General features: G+C 41.5%; 1 protein-coding gene across 1 annotated transcript in view; it reads left to right on the plus strand.

The window, feature by feature from the left end:
- Positions 1–17372, plus strand: part of LOC115793785 (endonuclease V) — a 76831-nt gene that overhangs the window by 37640 nt on the left and 21819 nt on the right. The window contains exon 8 of the mRNA XM_030748932.1: positions 2634–2703. Within this exon, the coding sequence (XP_030604792.1) occupies positions 2634–2690 (57 nt within the window). The 3' untranslated portion in view covers positions 2691–2703. The remainder of the gene's footprint in view (positions 1–2633; positions 2704–17372) is intronic.

Below are 17372 nucleotides of genomic sequence, written 5' to 3' on the forward strand. Positions count from 1 at the left end.
CTCGATTTGTTGTTACCTACATTGTAGCGGGTGTCTCTGTCTCCTAAAGAGGAAAATGAATACAGTCAAGGGTTACAGTGGGATTTGGGGGGGGGTAAGATCGGTTGCTCACAATAATTTGTGTTATGAGGTCCAGTAGACTTTCTTTGTGTGCAGGCTGTGAGGATTGTGAGAATTTACACAACTAAATTCAACAAGATGTAACCCAGAATTTTACGAGCTATCTTATTTCCATCCCAGTCCAACACAGAGCAAAACTACTTAACGTGCTGTTCAGTGTGACTTGCGTGTTGGAGCCCGTGAAGTGCTCAGGTTAGCTCACAGATCCAAGGAGCCGAGGGCTGTTATCTCTTAGACTTCTGTGCAGCCACAAGTCTTTTTGCAGCCGGAGGAGTCGCCCACTGCTGGCTTCACTTTTCAGACCTGGAAGCTACATCCATCTTTTATACTGCTAACAAAGCTTCTATTAGCGTTTCACATGAGCTAAGCTAGGTGCCTGTTCATATATGACAGGGTGTGTTTTTTTTTTTCTTTTGTGTCATCTGCTGAGAGGCAGGGAGACAGTTAAGGATCACTTTTCCAGTATTCATCCATCTGTCTGTCTGTCACGCTTTCAGCCTCTCAGTGACCGTCCAACATACTGACTTCAAACCAGGAGCATAGATCCGTATTGAAGAGTAAAACTGCAGAGCACAAGAATCATAATCCTACCTCCTCTTAAACCGGAGTTAGGGTTACTTTCTGACAAGCCTGTGAGATGTGTTCTTGGGAACACTCTTGTTTATTTATTTATTTGAGCTTTATGAAACTTTTTTGACTTTTGTGAGAGTGTCTTGAGCTGACACAGGTGAGGACCAAGCAGAAGAAACTGGAGCCCCGAGAGCAAACCCGCACAGCCACAGGAAGAGCATACAAACCCCACACCCCCTACCTGGGTTTTGAACCCTGGGCACTCTTACTGTGAGGCAGCAGTGCTAACCACATTCTGAACCCACAACCACCCGGCTCTCTCTGGATATATTCATAACATGATCTGATGACCTGACAGCCGCTCTGGCCTGTTTTGAGATTTGTTTTGTGGGCTCCTAAAGTGACACTTGAGAAATGTAACTTTTTTCAACACCTCGGCACAGGAAGCAACAGACCCACAGTTCAGTTTGGAAATGTGTGACGTCACCCCGTTAAGATTAGATGAGTGTGTCGAAGCCTGAAATGCCTGTGAGTGCAGCCTCAGGCAGCATGAAACATATTCAATAGACGGTGATAGAGCTGATTCAATTATTAGTTTTCCAGTCTTAGGAAAACCCTGGCTTTAGGGTAAGCATGTTGCACCGGGAGAAACATAATGACTTACTTTTTTGTAAAGTGTGTTTATTTTTGTGTTTTTTTTTTATTTCGTTTGTCTCACACGACAGCTTCACTTTTATTGATTTAAAAGTGCTCGTCTCCCTCAGCACACCCACACTCCACCAGCTTCTTGCAAGCATTTCACGTCAATATGGCGTAATGAAGCGAAACAGCTTCGCTGAATCAAAGCGCTGATCAAACGCTGGTGAACGTAGCTTCTGTTTGATGTGAAAGAAGACACAAATTAACCAAAATCGATCAAACTGAGCCTATTTATTAGATCTTTTATTTATCTTTTAGTTTTAGCTGATGTGACAGGTAATAGTGACGTTCTTCCAGTGAGAGATTTAATTTAATTGATTCATTTGTAAATCTAAAAACATACTGTTTGTTTAAGTCAGAGCACTCATTTCAAAACTCATGAGAAAACCCCAATGATCTGATGATCCCAAATGAGCAAGCACTTGGTGAAGAAAAGGAGGAAGCTGTGGCAGACCCAGGCTCAGGGAGAGGCAGCTCCCGTATGTGCCACCCCTGTTCTGTAGATGAAACTGCAGGAGAGCAGACACAAGTAAAAGACAAGCAGTAGTGGCATATAAATACCCTGAGGGTGAAGAGAGTGAAATGACGGAGAAGTGCTCAGCGTCATAGGAAGTCCCCCATGATGCTCAGCAGCCAGAGCCTATAGCAACATAACTGGTTCAGAGTCAGCTCATTCAGCCCTAACCAAGCAAAGCAGAGAAGGTGTCTTCATCCTGAAACCAAACTCTGAGCTGATTCCACAGGAGAGGAGCTCAAGGAACCACGAGAAGAGAAACTTCGAGAAATGTGATCTCAGACCATAGATAATGCCTCATTTGCATAAATATGTTAGAAAACCTGTGATTTAAAGTCCAAATTGTCTCTTCTGCTGGTTCAGTGTGAGCTGTAATTTAAAAGTTTGAGATTTTAAATCACCCAAAACTAAATTTCTAAAATTTAATGATGTTTGAAAATGCTGCCTGAGAAATGTGTGCAAACAGTTGCCTGTGTCGTTTAGCTTGTTTGTCGGATTTGGGAGCAAACAGAAAGGATTTGTACAAAGTCGGCATCAAAGCTTTTAATTTTAACTTCAAACTTCCGAAGAACGTCTTCGGAGTGTAAGGGCGTTCCTGCTCACCTCAGATCGCAGCTCAGCTGGGACATTTGGGACAATGTGTTAAATGTGGAATCTCTGTCATTTTTTCTCACTTCGTCCTCATCTTCTCCCTCCTCCCTCTCCTCCTCCTCCTCCTCCTCCTCCTCAGGCCGACTGTCGCTCCAGAGAATACCTTCGCATACACTTCCCAGCTGCAGATACATGATTCAGAGAGTGAGGTAAGTGTCAAAATCTTACAAGTGTGGGTCTCACACTTCAGTGTACACACTCACACATACACACTCCAATAAACTGTGTGTAGTGATTTCATCACTGAAGTAATTTAGTCCTAAAAAAAAAAGAGGCTTTAAAGCCAGTGACTCAAAGGAAATTCCCCAAATCCAAAAGTAAAGCCCAGAGTGTTGGTACAAAGCCTCATCATTCTCATCTAATTTGCTGCCTAAATTAAGCAAATTTATTACAGAGAGAGGTAAACAGAAGATGGAGCTGTCTTCAGAAAACTGAAATTGTCTCAAAGTCAGTTTTTTTTACTGCTTATTAGCTCAAGCACTGAGCAGCACGACAGAAGCTGTGAAACAGCTCCGTTTATGGACTGCATAGCACAAATGCTGATGTCTGTAGGGAGATATTTTAGGCGTATCCTCGGTCAACAGTGAGGTCAGAGGTCACCTGCAGAATCTGAAGCAGCAGTCTTACAGCTTGTCTTCCATGACAGTAAACAACTCCATCCTGCCACAGCAGAGGAAGAGAGTTTAAGAGCTGAAGAGCCTTTGACAGGTTCTCTGCATTTTCAGGGGGGGGTATGGACAGGCCAGAGGTGAACCAAGGACACTTCAGGTTAAGCAGAGACACACAGGCAGTTAGAGAGAGGGAAGGCTGAGGAGAGAAAAAACCTTTGATCCTCTGATTCTCATCTGAAATAACAGGCAGCATTGCCGAATCTTACCCTACCTTCCTCATTACTGATCAAAGCTGCAGACAGTTAGCACACTCAGATCATCTTTCATTTTCACCCACCAAACCCAAGTATCTTTAAGAGTGCACAGAACCAAACCTTCAGGTCTGAAGTGCGGATGCTCGAGTGAGCTCAGACCCGCGCGCCCGAGGATGTGTGCACTCTCACGTCCCTTGATACCCTACTTGGAAACATAATGGGATGTCCATGTTCATCCGCTCAGAAGCTCCCTGACTTTGTGAATCCTCTGAGCGCGCTCCATACTTTGATCACCCTCTCTACAAAGAGACTGAGACAGTGAGAGAGGCTTTGTGCTGAGCAGGCAGGGCCGCAGCAAGTTCCTCCAGGCCTTAACCCAGCTTTACCCTCTCACTGCGGGCACGTTCGGTCAGATGCACTGTACCTTAGCGGTTTGAGCTGCCGAAGTACACGCTTTAGGCAGGTAATCCCTCCATTTAAAGAATAGCAGGACTATAATTTGTATGCTTGCGGAATATTTTTGTTGAAATTACTAATTTTGAATGTTATTTAGGCACCTCAAGTGAATCTGTTATGTTTTCCTTACTTTCTGAGCATCAGACGGATCTCAGTGCTCAGTTTCTGACATTTTTTTTTACTCCGGGATCTCCACAGTTCTGTGCTGCTGTTTGTTAGGGGCAGCCAATTGGAAGAAAGCTGATTTAAGCCGGGGGGAGTGGGGTGGGGTGGGGGGGTCTTGCCTGGATCGATGTGATTTGGATTTTCTCTTTCTATTTGTGGTTGGTTAGATTTAATGTGAACAAGACATAAGCCTAAAATATTGTTGTTTATCATTATATGTAGTATATATTTTATTATTATTATTATTATTATTATTATTATTATTATTGCATGACCCCCAAGTGTGTTTAGAGCGTTAGACTTTTAGGAATGTGAAATAGATGGAGTAGTTATCAGATCCATGATCTCTCACTTGGGAATTTATGTTGAACCAAGTTTGTTTGTGTGCCAAATGCTCCATAATTACTGTTCTTGTACAACATAATTTAAAAGAGGTCCCTCGTTTCTGACACATTTTGGACACATATTACTCTGGCAGTGCTAGTCTATCTGATTTAAAATATCAGCCCTTGTCAAGACTGTGTCCCTGAGTGCGAGAGGGAGAGCAATAGTTTCTGTTTCTGCCAGAAAGAGGAGAGAGACATGAAAGATGGAGTAGCAGGAGAGGAGATGAGGAGATCCAGCAGAGCAGGGAAACAACAGGAGCTGCAGAGGGAGAGAGGCAGAGCAGGAGTGTGGGGGAAAAATCAATGGCTACGTAAGACTGAAAAGGAAAGGAGTCGAGGCAGGACGATAAAAGCTTATCAGTAGTTGGTGTGATACACAGAAATGCTGGCTGTCCTCACCTGTGTGACGGTTTGCTTCAGTCTTTCCTTCAGTTTGTCCTTCTGCAGTTTTACTCAGTTCTGTGATCACTGCATCTAAACACAAGTAAATGACAGTCATCATAACACTAGCTATTATATTTACAGTGGGGTTTTATGCAGCACTTTGTTTTGTTTTTGCATTATCTAAAAATCTCAGACATATTTGAATCTCGGTGACCTTGACCTTAAGGTATGGTTGACCTTAAGGACAAGGTCAGAGGTCAAGTTTTATGAAAATCTTGTGAATGTGATAACTCTAGGGTGTTCAAGTTGATGCCATAGAGACATCTACTAAAAACCTAAATTAGTTCTTACCATAATAATGCAGAAAGTGACGGCATTCACAGGGATTTAGATTTATTATGGTTTTGATATTTCTTCTTGGTGCAATGTGCATCAGGGCGGTGGGCTGGTTTGTGTTAAAATAACCACCTCACATGACATGAGGCCGAGCTGAACGTGCAGAGATTTTCATTGGCCGTGACCGGGATGGACAGGATTGAGCAGTTTGGAGACAAAGCTGGAGAGGCAAGGTTGAGATGGTTTGGACATGCAGAGGAGGGATATTGGATATACTGGACAGAGGATGTTGAATATGAAGCTGCCAGGCAGGAGGAAAAGAGGAAAATCTCAGAGCAGGTTCATGGATGCAGTGAAGGAGGACGTACATGCAGCAGGTTGGTGTGACAGAGGAGGATGCTGGGATTGGGTGAGATGGTTGAAACATATCCAAAGTGAGCAGCCAAAAGAAGAAGATTTTGATATTTTGATCTCTGATTATACAAAGTTACTCCAAAGTTAAAGACTAAATATTTCCAACTACATATGCAAATATGTAGATAGAAATCAGCACAATAGGTCCTGTTTTAATTGCTGTTATTTTAATACAAATTTGAGTGCTATTATGCATGAGTTACTCTATGTCCAGGTTCTATTGTTTTAATAGCACTGTTGTACCATTGTCACAAACTTTCAATAAGCCATCTGGAAGTTATTCAGTTTGGGTTATTGAGATCAGTTCAATCTACATCCTGCTGTTATACAAATTTTACTGCCCTTTACAAAAACATTTCTCAAATGTCAAGGAAAATGTTGTAGAACTAGTCGGGCCCGAGGTTGGGCCGACGAGCTCTGCTGGGAGCGGGCGCGCTCATTAAAAAGTTATAGCGGTACAAGGACGCAGCTTGTTGCTGGAAGTACTCTTCAGCATGAGTATTAACTGGAGGACAGAGCTGCAGAGGCAGTTGGTGTTTCTATTCTCCCGTCTCAGAAACACAGGTAGCACCGTCCATCAGCAGCTGTCAGCCTGACATTTTTTAAACACAATCACTCAGTCTGAGCTCACTTTGGACTGATTAACATGGCTGCCATGAGTGAAGATGTGTGTTTGTGCCCAGGCTGCGTCACGCTTCTTTTAGCTCCTTCACACAAATATGTTTGCAGAAATTAGTTCATTTTGAACGTGACAAGTCACATGAACTTAATACTGTACCAAATTAAAACAGTACTAATTTTTCTTTATCGTAAATAAACTCCAAACATTTCCCAGGTGCTTTTTCTAGAAAGCTAAGAAGACCTGTACACAATATTTCTATCATGTATTAAGTTCTTTTGGTTCTTCTGCATGATTTCTACTCTTTCCCTGCCCTGTAAGTGTTCCTGGAGCTTTAACTGCTTCAGATCTCATCATCTTCTCTGTGCACCATGGGGTAGTTGAACCCTCTGATCTGTTTCTGCAACATTATGAATTAAGAGACAGTGATTTAACCATATATCCATTTTACTAACATATTAACATCAAACCTGAACTTTAATAATTATGGGTTAACAGCCTCGGGGGTCTTTGCCATTACAGACGTGCTCTGTAAAAATTATACAAATTATTAAATGAAAAAAGTATGCACACCTAAACTGCTCAATATGTGGACCAATAACTCAATATGAGTACATAAACTCCAAATTGTACCATAACATAGTTTAAAGGGGTTAATTTAAACTACATGAAGGCTTTGTTTGTGTTTACAGATGTTTGATTCAGCGTTTGGTTTGATCTGTTATCTGCAATTGTGTTACTGTAGCAGTTTTCCTCCTGAGTAATTCTGTACCATCAAAAACCTTGAGTCTGTTGAATCAACCAGGCGTTTTATGACTTATGAAACATTTAATTCATGATGGAGAGATTATTTCATTCCAAAAAAAGACTTTCTTTAAGCTTCGATTGAGCATCATCGTTGTATTTTGGGTCGACTCAGTATCCCGAAGTTTGCTTCATCACTGTGTGTAGAGGGTGCAGCTCAGTGTGTCCTGCAGGACTGTAGCCTCCGGCTGTGTGTGTCAGGCGCTCAGCCCAGACTGACCCAGACTGTGAAGCAAACACTTCTTACGCCAGCTCTGCTTCTGAGGGACACTAAATAAAACATGTTCAGGTGAATAAGGGGCACAAAGCTGTAATGATATTTTTTCCTCTTGGCGTCCATCTGTTCTTCATTCTCACTCTTTGTCTCACATACAAACACATCGACATTTAGGTTAATATAAAGGAGTAAGGTCGGACATGATTGTTAGTGTTTTGTGAGCTACAACTAAGAGGTAAATCACCTCTTAGTTGTTTGGAGAGTTGAAGTATCATTTTGGAAGGTTTGCTCATCACTCCTACAATAACGATGTTTTGCACAACGAGTTATCAACTGAGATGTGGGAAGGCGGCATCAACACTCCAAAAACACGAGCCGACAAACCAGAAGGCTAAATGTGCATACTAGGAAAAGTAAATGGAGACATAGACACTCAGTTTTCCTGTGCAATAACATTTATTGGCGTTTCAGCTGTGCACATTTTTACCTCCAAATGAAGTGATATGGAACGTCTAGCTGAGCAGTTGGCTTTTTAAGAACCAGTCTGATTGTCTGACCACTTCTGTTGTGTGAGATTTCATTGCTTTGTTCTTGATGCTCTCTCAGATGTGTTACTTTGATGGGTACATAACAGACACAAATAACAACCTAAGTTGTCAAAAACCAGAGTCCTCTGTTAAAGCCACAGTGAGGTTGGGTTACAGCCTCGTTTGTGTGATTCTGGCCCCGGCAGCATTAATACCGCCTTAAAACTGTATTTTAAAGAGTGCAGTCTGTGGTTGAAGCTTGTTTTGTAGGTGTTCATAATCCTTACATGTGGCCATCAGTAGTGTCATATTTTTGGTATGTTTTCAGAATCAAATCTATGGAATCCCTGTTTTTAAGTGTCCAATGAACTGCATTCAGACAGCCCAGCTTGTATTTACGATCTCTCTTTATTTCTAACATCCCCGACTCCAAACGGGCTTCATCTCAGCTGCTGGATCTGTTGTAATGTCACTGCATTATTGCTCTTTGTTTCTTTTACCATTCGTATTTTGCACTTTTTCATTGTCTCTGTTTTCTGTGTGTGCGCGCAACATAAAACATAAAACGCTCCCTGCTGAATTTAATGTTGAAATTGAAGCTGGAGTTATGATGAAGCCATTTTTGTCTGTTTTAGGATCCCCCCAGGACCTCCCGCCATCCTCCTCCTATTTCCTCTTCTTATTAGGCCTCATTTCACAGTCTCCACTCACTTATTCAAGTTTCGCTGGCTCAGCTTCATCAAAATTTATTTGTGCTTTGTATATATTTAGCTCCGTCTAATCTGTTCTGTGACTCCTCCTTTATCTGGCAGTCAGATGTAATCACTGGCACATTCTATTCTGTGTTGAGATATTAGCAGATGGAGTCATTAGTAATTTTGAACTAGTGAAGGGCAACCTTCAGCCAAGATTTGTTTTAATAACACGGCTCTCTGGATTTCTTTGGGATCCATGTTTTCTTTATTTTTTTTTCTCTGCTTGTTATTACTTGACTCTGAGTTGCTGCATCTTTCCCTTCCTGCATCCCTCCCACAGAGGGATGCAGGAGAGAGTTGCACAGCAAGCCTCAGGCTGACATAGTACAGTAACAGTGAATACTGCTAATGTTTACAGCCGTGTGTGTGTGTGTGTGTGTGTGTGTGTGTGTGTGTATCAGTGTGTATTTCTGTGTTTATGCATCGAGAGGGTGATAAGCAAGAAGACAAATTGCGAAAGGGTCGGGAAGTGTAAGGATGGCTGGGGGTTTGCGTGATCCGATTTAGGAGGTTGGGAGCAGAGATGATGAGGAAGAAGATAAATCACGAGATGATTTGAAAGTTAAAAGGTGGGAGGAGGTGAGAGGAAGAATTGGCATCATTGGACTGTAACAGAGTTTCTCTCCTTGTATGTTCCCCTTTTCTATCAGCGTTCTGTCATCAGTTTCCACGCCAGCAGAGATACAAATTGCATAGAAAACAGAAGAAAAGGGAAAGTAAAACGTACACGCTGCACTTAAAGACCGACTCCCAGGGATAAGAAGAGGAAGAGGAGGAGGGGAGAAGAGAAAGATGTCGGGGGAGTTTCTAAAGGAGAAAAGCCGATGCTATTCTGCAGATAGAGGAGCGACCCTCCCCTCTCTTTCTTCCTCTTTTTATTTATCCTCCCTCCTGTCCGTGTGATGCATTGGAGGAGAAACCGCATTAATTCCACCATGGCCTCACACAGTAAAAGCCTCAGCATCGCATTTTGTGCCGCCTTGCCTCCCTCTGCCAGGATGTCACCATGCGCCGCTCAAGTGTTGATAAATTGCCACCACCCACCTCATTTTTCACCACAGCCGTCTCATCGTCAAACACACTGACACAAAACCCCTGTATGCTCCTCAGTGATAACAAGAGCAATCGCTGAACCCCAGGAATCAGAGATGGGGCGACAGAGGGGCAGAACAAATGGGTAGTTTGGGGGGGGGGGTGATTAAACTTGCTTTGGGCGTTATTTTTCACATATGAAACTCTTTATTCTAACATAACCTTGTCCTTGACGTTTGGATTTTCGTACTGAGTCCTGGATTGTTTGAGCTTTAGTTTCATCTTAGTTTTATGGAGTTTTCCATGTCTGTTAATTCTTTTTACTGTTCTTGTGTTTGTTTTCAGTTCTTGTTCTTTATTCAGCTTCGGTTCCTTCTCTAAGTTTATTTCTTGTGGTTTTAGTTCCCTCACTGTTTCCTCCTCCCTCTGTCTCATTTCTATGTTCATGCCTTAGTTCCCTTTTTTCCCTACTCGGAAGTCTTTTAAAGTGTCAGTCTTCACGTCTTTAAGTCATTTAAGTCATGTGTCAGTTTTATTTCCTTCTCCTATGTTTTGTCTACATCTTTGTAATGTGCTTCCCCTATGAATTAATATTAATCTTCCTTGTTTCAGTATGGTTATTGTTCATTTCCTGGATTACTTTGACACTAGTTTCCTGTTGTGTGCTGCTTTGGGTTTTGCTTTCTCCTTGTCCTCACCTGTGTCCACAGCTGTGTCTAATCCCCAATCACACCAGGGTACGTGTATAGTCCTGTCCTCCTTTGTCCTTTATTAAGGAGTTGGTGTAACGTCCTGTGGATTTTCTTTGTGTGCAGTCAAGTGTGTTTTTTGTTGTTTTCTTCCCCCCCTACAGTCCCCTGTGTTTCTCTGATCTCTGTTTTCACATTTTAGACCTCTGCTTCCTGCTTTTGAGTCTAAACTCTGACTGATCATATGCAGTAACATGAAAAAAGAGAGCAAGTTAAAGAACATCACACTGACCAAAATAACTTTTTCTTCAGTCCTTTAAAATCAAGTTCTGATAATTTCACATCTTTATTTAGGTTTTTCCAGGAAAAGTGGTGTCATATTTAAGTCTTTCTTTTTTCCTAATTCTGTTCTGTCTCTGTGGACAAATGTGTGTCAAACATTGTTAGAGTGAAGACCAAACTCACTTTGCCTTTTGCACATGTGTGTGTACACAGATAAGTGAGCAGAGACTGCCACTGAACAGCAGCACATAGACAACAGTGATGTGCGAGCTCTGCAGCCAGTAACAAATATGCAAATATTAAAATAAAATAAATAAAGCAGAATAGTAGAGGGTATCTGACCTCTTTAGGTGGTGGTTGGGTGCATTCATAAGGAGCTGATCAGCATAATCTAATAAAGATGAAAAAGTTCCAGAACTCGAGTGTTTTCTCATCTTGAAAGAGAAACAGGGTTTATTAATAAAAAAGAAACTTAAGTTTCAGCTTGAACACAAACTTTTCAGAGTGTGTTTTAAGAGATTAGTCTAGTTTTAAGTAAATTAAAGATAAAACAATGTTTTGCAATAAACACATTATAATTTTAATAGCTTTACTGTCTCCACATGAGACGATGTTTCTGCTGCAGGAGGATTTCATTAAAGTTGAGGTGTCATACTGCAGCACGGGGGGATTAAAGACTGTGTCTCTGTAAGACAAAATATGTGCTGCCTGGTTCCCCATCCTAACACTGCCATCATTTCCAGCAGCCATGTGGCTGCAAAAAATATTCACTCAGGCAGTCGTGTCGGAGGGGTCGAGTCACACCGTAGGTCCACGCAGCACGCCGGTCTGCTCACATGATACAGGTTCAGCAGGGGAAAGGTCTTCAGGTGACTCAAAGATGTGGAAAGACTCATAGACAAGTTAATCAATTGCTCTCTGCTGCCATCATGCTTTGACCTTTTCTGCTGGTGAATAATGTCAGTGAGATGGAGTCGTGCCTGATATTGAGGTTTATGCACTGATGAACCGCTCCAACAAATCACTGGGTGGAAAGATCCTGTTTGTCTGTTCCCAAGTAAAATGGGGGGTCTGGGGGTGGGGGGGTGCACGTCACTCCTAGAGTCAGAAATTAAGAACAATTTAGGCTTCTTGCTGAAACCCAGAGAGATTTTTTTTGTTGTTTAGCATGCCTGTGCAATAATCCAATGAAATTCCTTTAACTAGGAATTCGGGAATAAGACTCATAGACGACTGCTGAGGTAATATTTGTTAAACTTGTGCAGTTTTATTGGATGAATAACTACAACTTTTTAGTAAATGTATAAATATATAAATGTCCCATTAATTGTGGGATATTTGTTACATCGTTTCATGTTAAAACCATACCTGATTTAAATTTATCTCCCATTAAAGAAATGCACCTCACAGATGTGTGAGGATGCTACAGCAGAGGAGAGTGCTGACAGTCTCACCCTGGAGGATGAAGACAAGAAGGAAACAAGCATCCCCGTTCTATTCCTGATTTGATGCGCTGTCTTTGGGCTTGGACACTGCAGAGGACGCAGCTCTCATCATCAGTGATGATCTTTCAAATTTAAGTCAGTTCGGTTTCATTCAGAAATTCTTTGTTCTATGAATAAGTTTGAGATCTGCGGTCAAATCGCAGCTGCTCATGCGGTCAGGACATCCAGAAAAATCTAAAGAGAGACCACGCACTGAAAGTAGCTCAGAGGTGCACAAAAATATGACCTTGGAGTTTTTTTTAGCCAAATTTATCATTTTACTTTTGGTTTGGCAGGAATTTAGGGATGTTTGGACTGATTTGTTGCTGTTACTGTACAGTAAATCACAATCAGGAAGCTCGGTTTACCTGCATCCTCCATAGTTCATACTGAAGATGACTGATGTTTCTTGAGGTGGAAGCTGCCTGAGTATTTCTAACTTCATTGGGTTGCTTTATGAGAAATTAATAATCCAAAGGGTTTTTGTAAGTTATCTGGGAAAAGTCAAGTACAAATACTACTAAATCATTGGAGTAAACTTTGTTTAAACTTTGTGTCAAGCTCTGTAAAATATTTTAGTTCCAAAAGATATATGAGCCAGAGTGATAAAGCACTGTGACTTTAGCCTGAACAATCTAGTCATGATTAACTGCTTGGCTCATATTGTGCAGTAAATTATTCTGCTTTTCCTGCAGACGTACCACTGCTATGTTCAATGCCGTGTTAGATGCTGATGATGAGAGGCTTTAATTGATTCGGCACAACATGAAAATGTAAAAGATGAATGTCCAGAGTGTATCTGACACCTTTTTTTTTTTGCTTTCTGAAAAGGTGAATCCCAAAAAAACCCCCAAAAAACAACACTATCTGTGCTTTTTCTGTTTTGTATTCATTCACTCACAAATAGAAAAACAGTGTCTCTTTGGCCTCGCTCCGTATCTCCACCTTTATCTGCAGCCTTCTGCTCTGTTGTGGCAACCTGACGTGAGTGATTGATAGGTGGTGGGGCTGACACCGCCTGGCACTTGACTTATAGCGACAAGTGCTCTGCTGCAGTATCAGACAAATTGCCTTGTTTATATCCAATAGAAGCCTTGGCGCCAACACAGCCACCCACACACCCACACACCCTCACACATGTGCGCCTGTGTGTTCTTATCCCAAGCAGGTGTCTTCACCGTGGGCTCAAACTTCTCACATGCCCTCCCTGTAAACCAGAAAATCAATGGGGCCTTTTTTTTTTTTTTTTTTGAACCTGAGACTTCTAAAGACAAATCAATCAAGGACGATCTATTGTAATAAGGACGTATCAGCCTTGGACGAGGTGGAGGAGGTACTGTGAACAGCAGTTATTAGATTTTCCTGCTCAGCTGACAGGGCCGGGGCTTTTGTTTTCATTGAGTGGCTGTTACGTGAAGTCCACCCCTGCTTAGTAGCTCCATCGTTGCTGGCGGCAGGCCGCTGCGCTCCCACTTGAAAGGTGCTTCAGTCAGCAGCAATGCTCGGCTTCGTCAGGAGCGGGATTAATTCTCTCAGAAGCCTTTCCCGCTAACTTGAAGGTTTTAGACATTATTGAGATTCCCACCTTCACTTTGTTGTGTAACATTGAACTACTGTGTTAAACTATTGAAGGGTGTGTTCACCAGAGGTCTGCTGTGTCCGTGATCAGAATGCTAAATTAACCGACTGTTGAGGAATTAAATGACAGTCCAGCTGTTCAAGTTCAAGTGTTCAGTACTTTGGTTCAGAGCACAATGTCCCCATGGCTGGATTAACCTTCCAGGGAGTGTTGGGGCAATAATGAGCAGCTGGGCCACCACTGAACCCACCCTTTCCTGAAGATTTATTACTACACATATTTCTCAAAGCTGAGACATTTATTGTTTTTCTACCTTTATATAACTTTGGCTAATTTAACCAGATTTTTAAGTCATAAAACCTTTGCTTTTTAATTTAGCTTTTAACAAAGGCGCCGGCCCTGTAATTCGCTTTATTAGTGCTTTTGGACTAATAGGCTTTTTTAGCTTGTTAAAATTTTTTAATTAACTTTTAATTCTTGGATTTTTGTTAACTTTGTTAACTTCCACTCTATGAACTGTGCTCTATAAATAAACTGATTGAAAAGTAATTTGGTGCTATGGTGCATAATGAACTCTGAAGTCGCTAGGGGCTCTTAGCAGGTGTAGTTTCTGTTGATGCAGCATGCTGAGGCATTTAGTTGCCTGTGAGAATCTTTTCCCCTTTTCTTCTGCATTTCAGTGTTGTTCTGTTTAACAAATTGAATGCTAATTTGAAAATTTATACAGTCCTAGCCATGCCAGACAAACTGATTCCTCCTCATCAGATGTCTGCCAGAAGCGTTTCTGAGTTTGCGTTTGCATCGTACGACCCATTTAATTAATTTTATGTAGCGCCAGTTCACAACGGGTCATCTCAAGGCACTTTCTATTTTAAGGTAAAGGCCCTACAATATTAGAGAGAGATACCCAGTAAATAGGTGACCACAATTTGGCAACACTGGGGAGCAAAAACTTTGCTGCTTCCTCAGTTTTAACAGTAAAAGATCACCAACAGAACCAGGCTCAGGAAGGCGCAGCCATCTGCCATAACTGGTTGGGGGGTGAGTGGCAAGAGAAGACAGAAAAGAGCAGCATAAAGAGAAACTGGAAAAAGATACAAACTACAGGAGAGACTAGACAAAAGTTAATAGCATGCAGTGTATGTAGTATGAATTCTTTTTACTGGGTGGTTTCAGACTTTGTTTGTTGTTGTGATAAAATCAGGAGAAAATAAATGTTACATTTTCAGGTAATCCTGAAATCTCCATGAATTGTTCTCTGGGACAAATGAGCAACAAGGCCGGGAGGCAGCACCCTTTTCAGTTTTCCTAAAACATCCATTCCCAGCAATTAGAAGATAAATTCAAATGCAGCAGTGAAGCTTTTGTGATTTGTTTCTGTGATCAGCTACTGCACAACAGTACCCAACGGTCACAGCTATTTTAATACTGAGACCTGTCCAGTGTTTCTTATGAATAAAGTTGAAGTAAATAAAAATATTGCTGCTACAAAATAAACCTAAGAGGAAAGTCCCGCATTTCTGTGTTAAGTAGCACTGAGGATATTGTCTTAAGACTAAATCAAAATTGGAGTACAGAATGTGGAAAAACACTTCTGAGGCCCAGGGTCTAATTTGCCCAGTGGTGGTGGTGGGGGTCTTAATCAAAGACCCAGACAGAGATTTAATTCTTTTGAAAGCCTGACTCTTAGTCTTGTCCATCCTAATTGGGAAACTCAAAAACCTGTTTTATTTGTTATTATCTATCGTCCACCTGGTCCTTACTCAGAGTTTCTGTCTGATTTCTCAGACTTTTTATCTGATTTAGTGCTCAGTTCAGATAAAATAATTATAGTGGGTGATTTTAACATCCATGTAGATGCTGAGAATGACAGCCTCAACACTGCATTTAATCCATTATTAGATTCAATTGGCTTCTCTCAAAATGTAAATGAGCCCACCCACCACTTTAATCATACTCTGGATCTTGTTCTATGGCATAGAAACCGAAGACTTAACAGTATTCCCTGAAAGCCCCCTCCTGTCTGTTCATTTCTTAATAACTTTTAAATTTACAATAATGGATTACACAGTGATGGGGAATAAATGTCATTACAGTAGATATCTTTCTGAAAGTGCTGTAACTAAGTTTAAGGATATAATTCCTCCACCAGTATCTTCTTTGGTGCCATGTGACAACACAGTGCAGAGCAGCCACCTAAACTCTTCTCCCACAGAGGTTGATTATCTTGTTATTAGTGTTATATTCTCATTGCCTACAACTCTGGATTTATTAAAAAACTTTGCTTTTTGATACAATTAATAGTTAGGGCTGGATCCGGTGACTCTGAATCCTCACTTAGTTATGCTGCAATAGGCCTAGGCTGCTGGGGCTTCCCATGATGCACTGAGTGTTTCTTCTTCACTTACCTCTTTTCACTCTGCATTTTACACACCACTCTGCATTTAATCATTAGTTATTATTAATCTCTGGCTCTCTTCCATGTGTGTCTTCTGTCCTGTCTCCCTCCCTTCACCCCAAATTGAGACGACTGTTGTTGTGATTTGGAGCTAAATCATCCAGACAGAGAGATCCACATGGATCCAGAGACTCAATTCCAGACCCCGGGCGTTTTCTTCCCCGGCCATTGTCTAGCTGCCCCCTGCGCCGCATGTTGTGCTGTGTGTGTGCTGCATGCGTGATGGGTTAAATGCAGAGACTAAATGTGTATGCTGTTGTTTGTTGTTCAATTTATGTGATATTGTGCAAATTTGTGTGGTATGGAAGAAATTGTTTATCCTTTGAGCAGGTATGCAGGTTCTCACTGACCTTTTGCAATATTTAGGGTTATTATATGCCTAAATTTGACTTATTTCAGGCGATGGTGGAGTACAAAGATTATATTTTATATCCAGAAAAAATTCAACTGAACATCAGATACATTAAAATTTTACATTTTGGTATCAAGTCAGTCTTTTATGATGAGGTACTGCAGTGGAAGGACTGGATTTCTGGTTAAACTGAGAGTGTCTGTTAACCTTAGATTTCCTCTTTTCTCTTTCTGTCATATTTGTCCACATACACACACACTGTAAACTCTTCCTATTACATATGCACAGACTTATGCTCAAAAACACTCATTAAAGCCTCTGAGGAAGTATCAGTTGAAGCCCCTGAAATAATCACATGCTGATCTGCAGCATCAGCCTCTCATCTTGACATCCCATCAGCAGCTATAGTACCATCATCCCCTCTCACCCACGTGTGGCTCTTCGCTCACATTTCAGACATTTCCCCCCCGAGGTTCTCGCTGCAGGTATGTATTTGAGATCATGTGTATGGATTTCTTATTTATTTTGTAATATGCCGTCATATTTCCACCTCACCGTGGGAGAAAAAAAAAACCAAAACAGCAGCTTATATGCACATGCACACACTAACCCCACTCACTCACACATTACTCACTATAAAGAGCCCACGGCCTTTTTCACTGCAGCCCACTGTAATGGCTCGTCTCACAGGCCATTCATAAACCAGAATGTGCTTGTTGTTGCAGAGTAGATCATCATGAGTGGTGGCAGCTTGTATTGCCTGGAAGTTTCCTAAAGAGATCCCGTTCCATGCATCACGCCCACTGCAGCTGATTTACATCAGAGTAATATGGTGTTTTACTCCAGGCGAGGCAAGAGTGTGATTTGTTGATGAGATAAGCAGTGAATCAGAGATGCTGATATTTGATTTTAAGCTCAAATATCACACACATGCATGCAAACATCATCTACTGTGTGGTCATGAATTTATGAAAGACAGCGTGTCACAGTCGAGTCAAATTTATTTGAATAGCA

The sequence above is a fragment of the Archocentrus centrarchus genome, chromosome 1, assembly GCF_007364275.1.
Source record: "Archocentrus centrarchus isolate MPI-CPG fArcCen1 chromosome 1, fArcCen1, whole genome shotgun sequence".
NCBI classification, from domain to species: domain Eukaryota; kingdom Metazoa; phylum Chordata; class Actinopteri; order Cichliformes; family Cichlidae; genus Archocentrus; species Archocentrus centrarchus.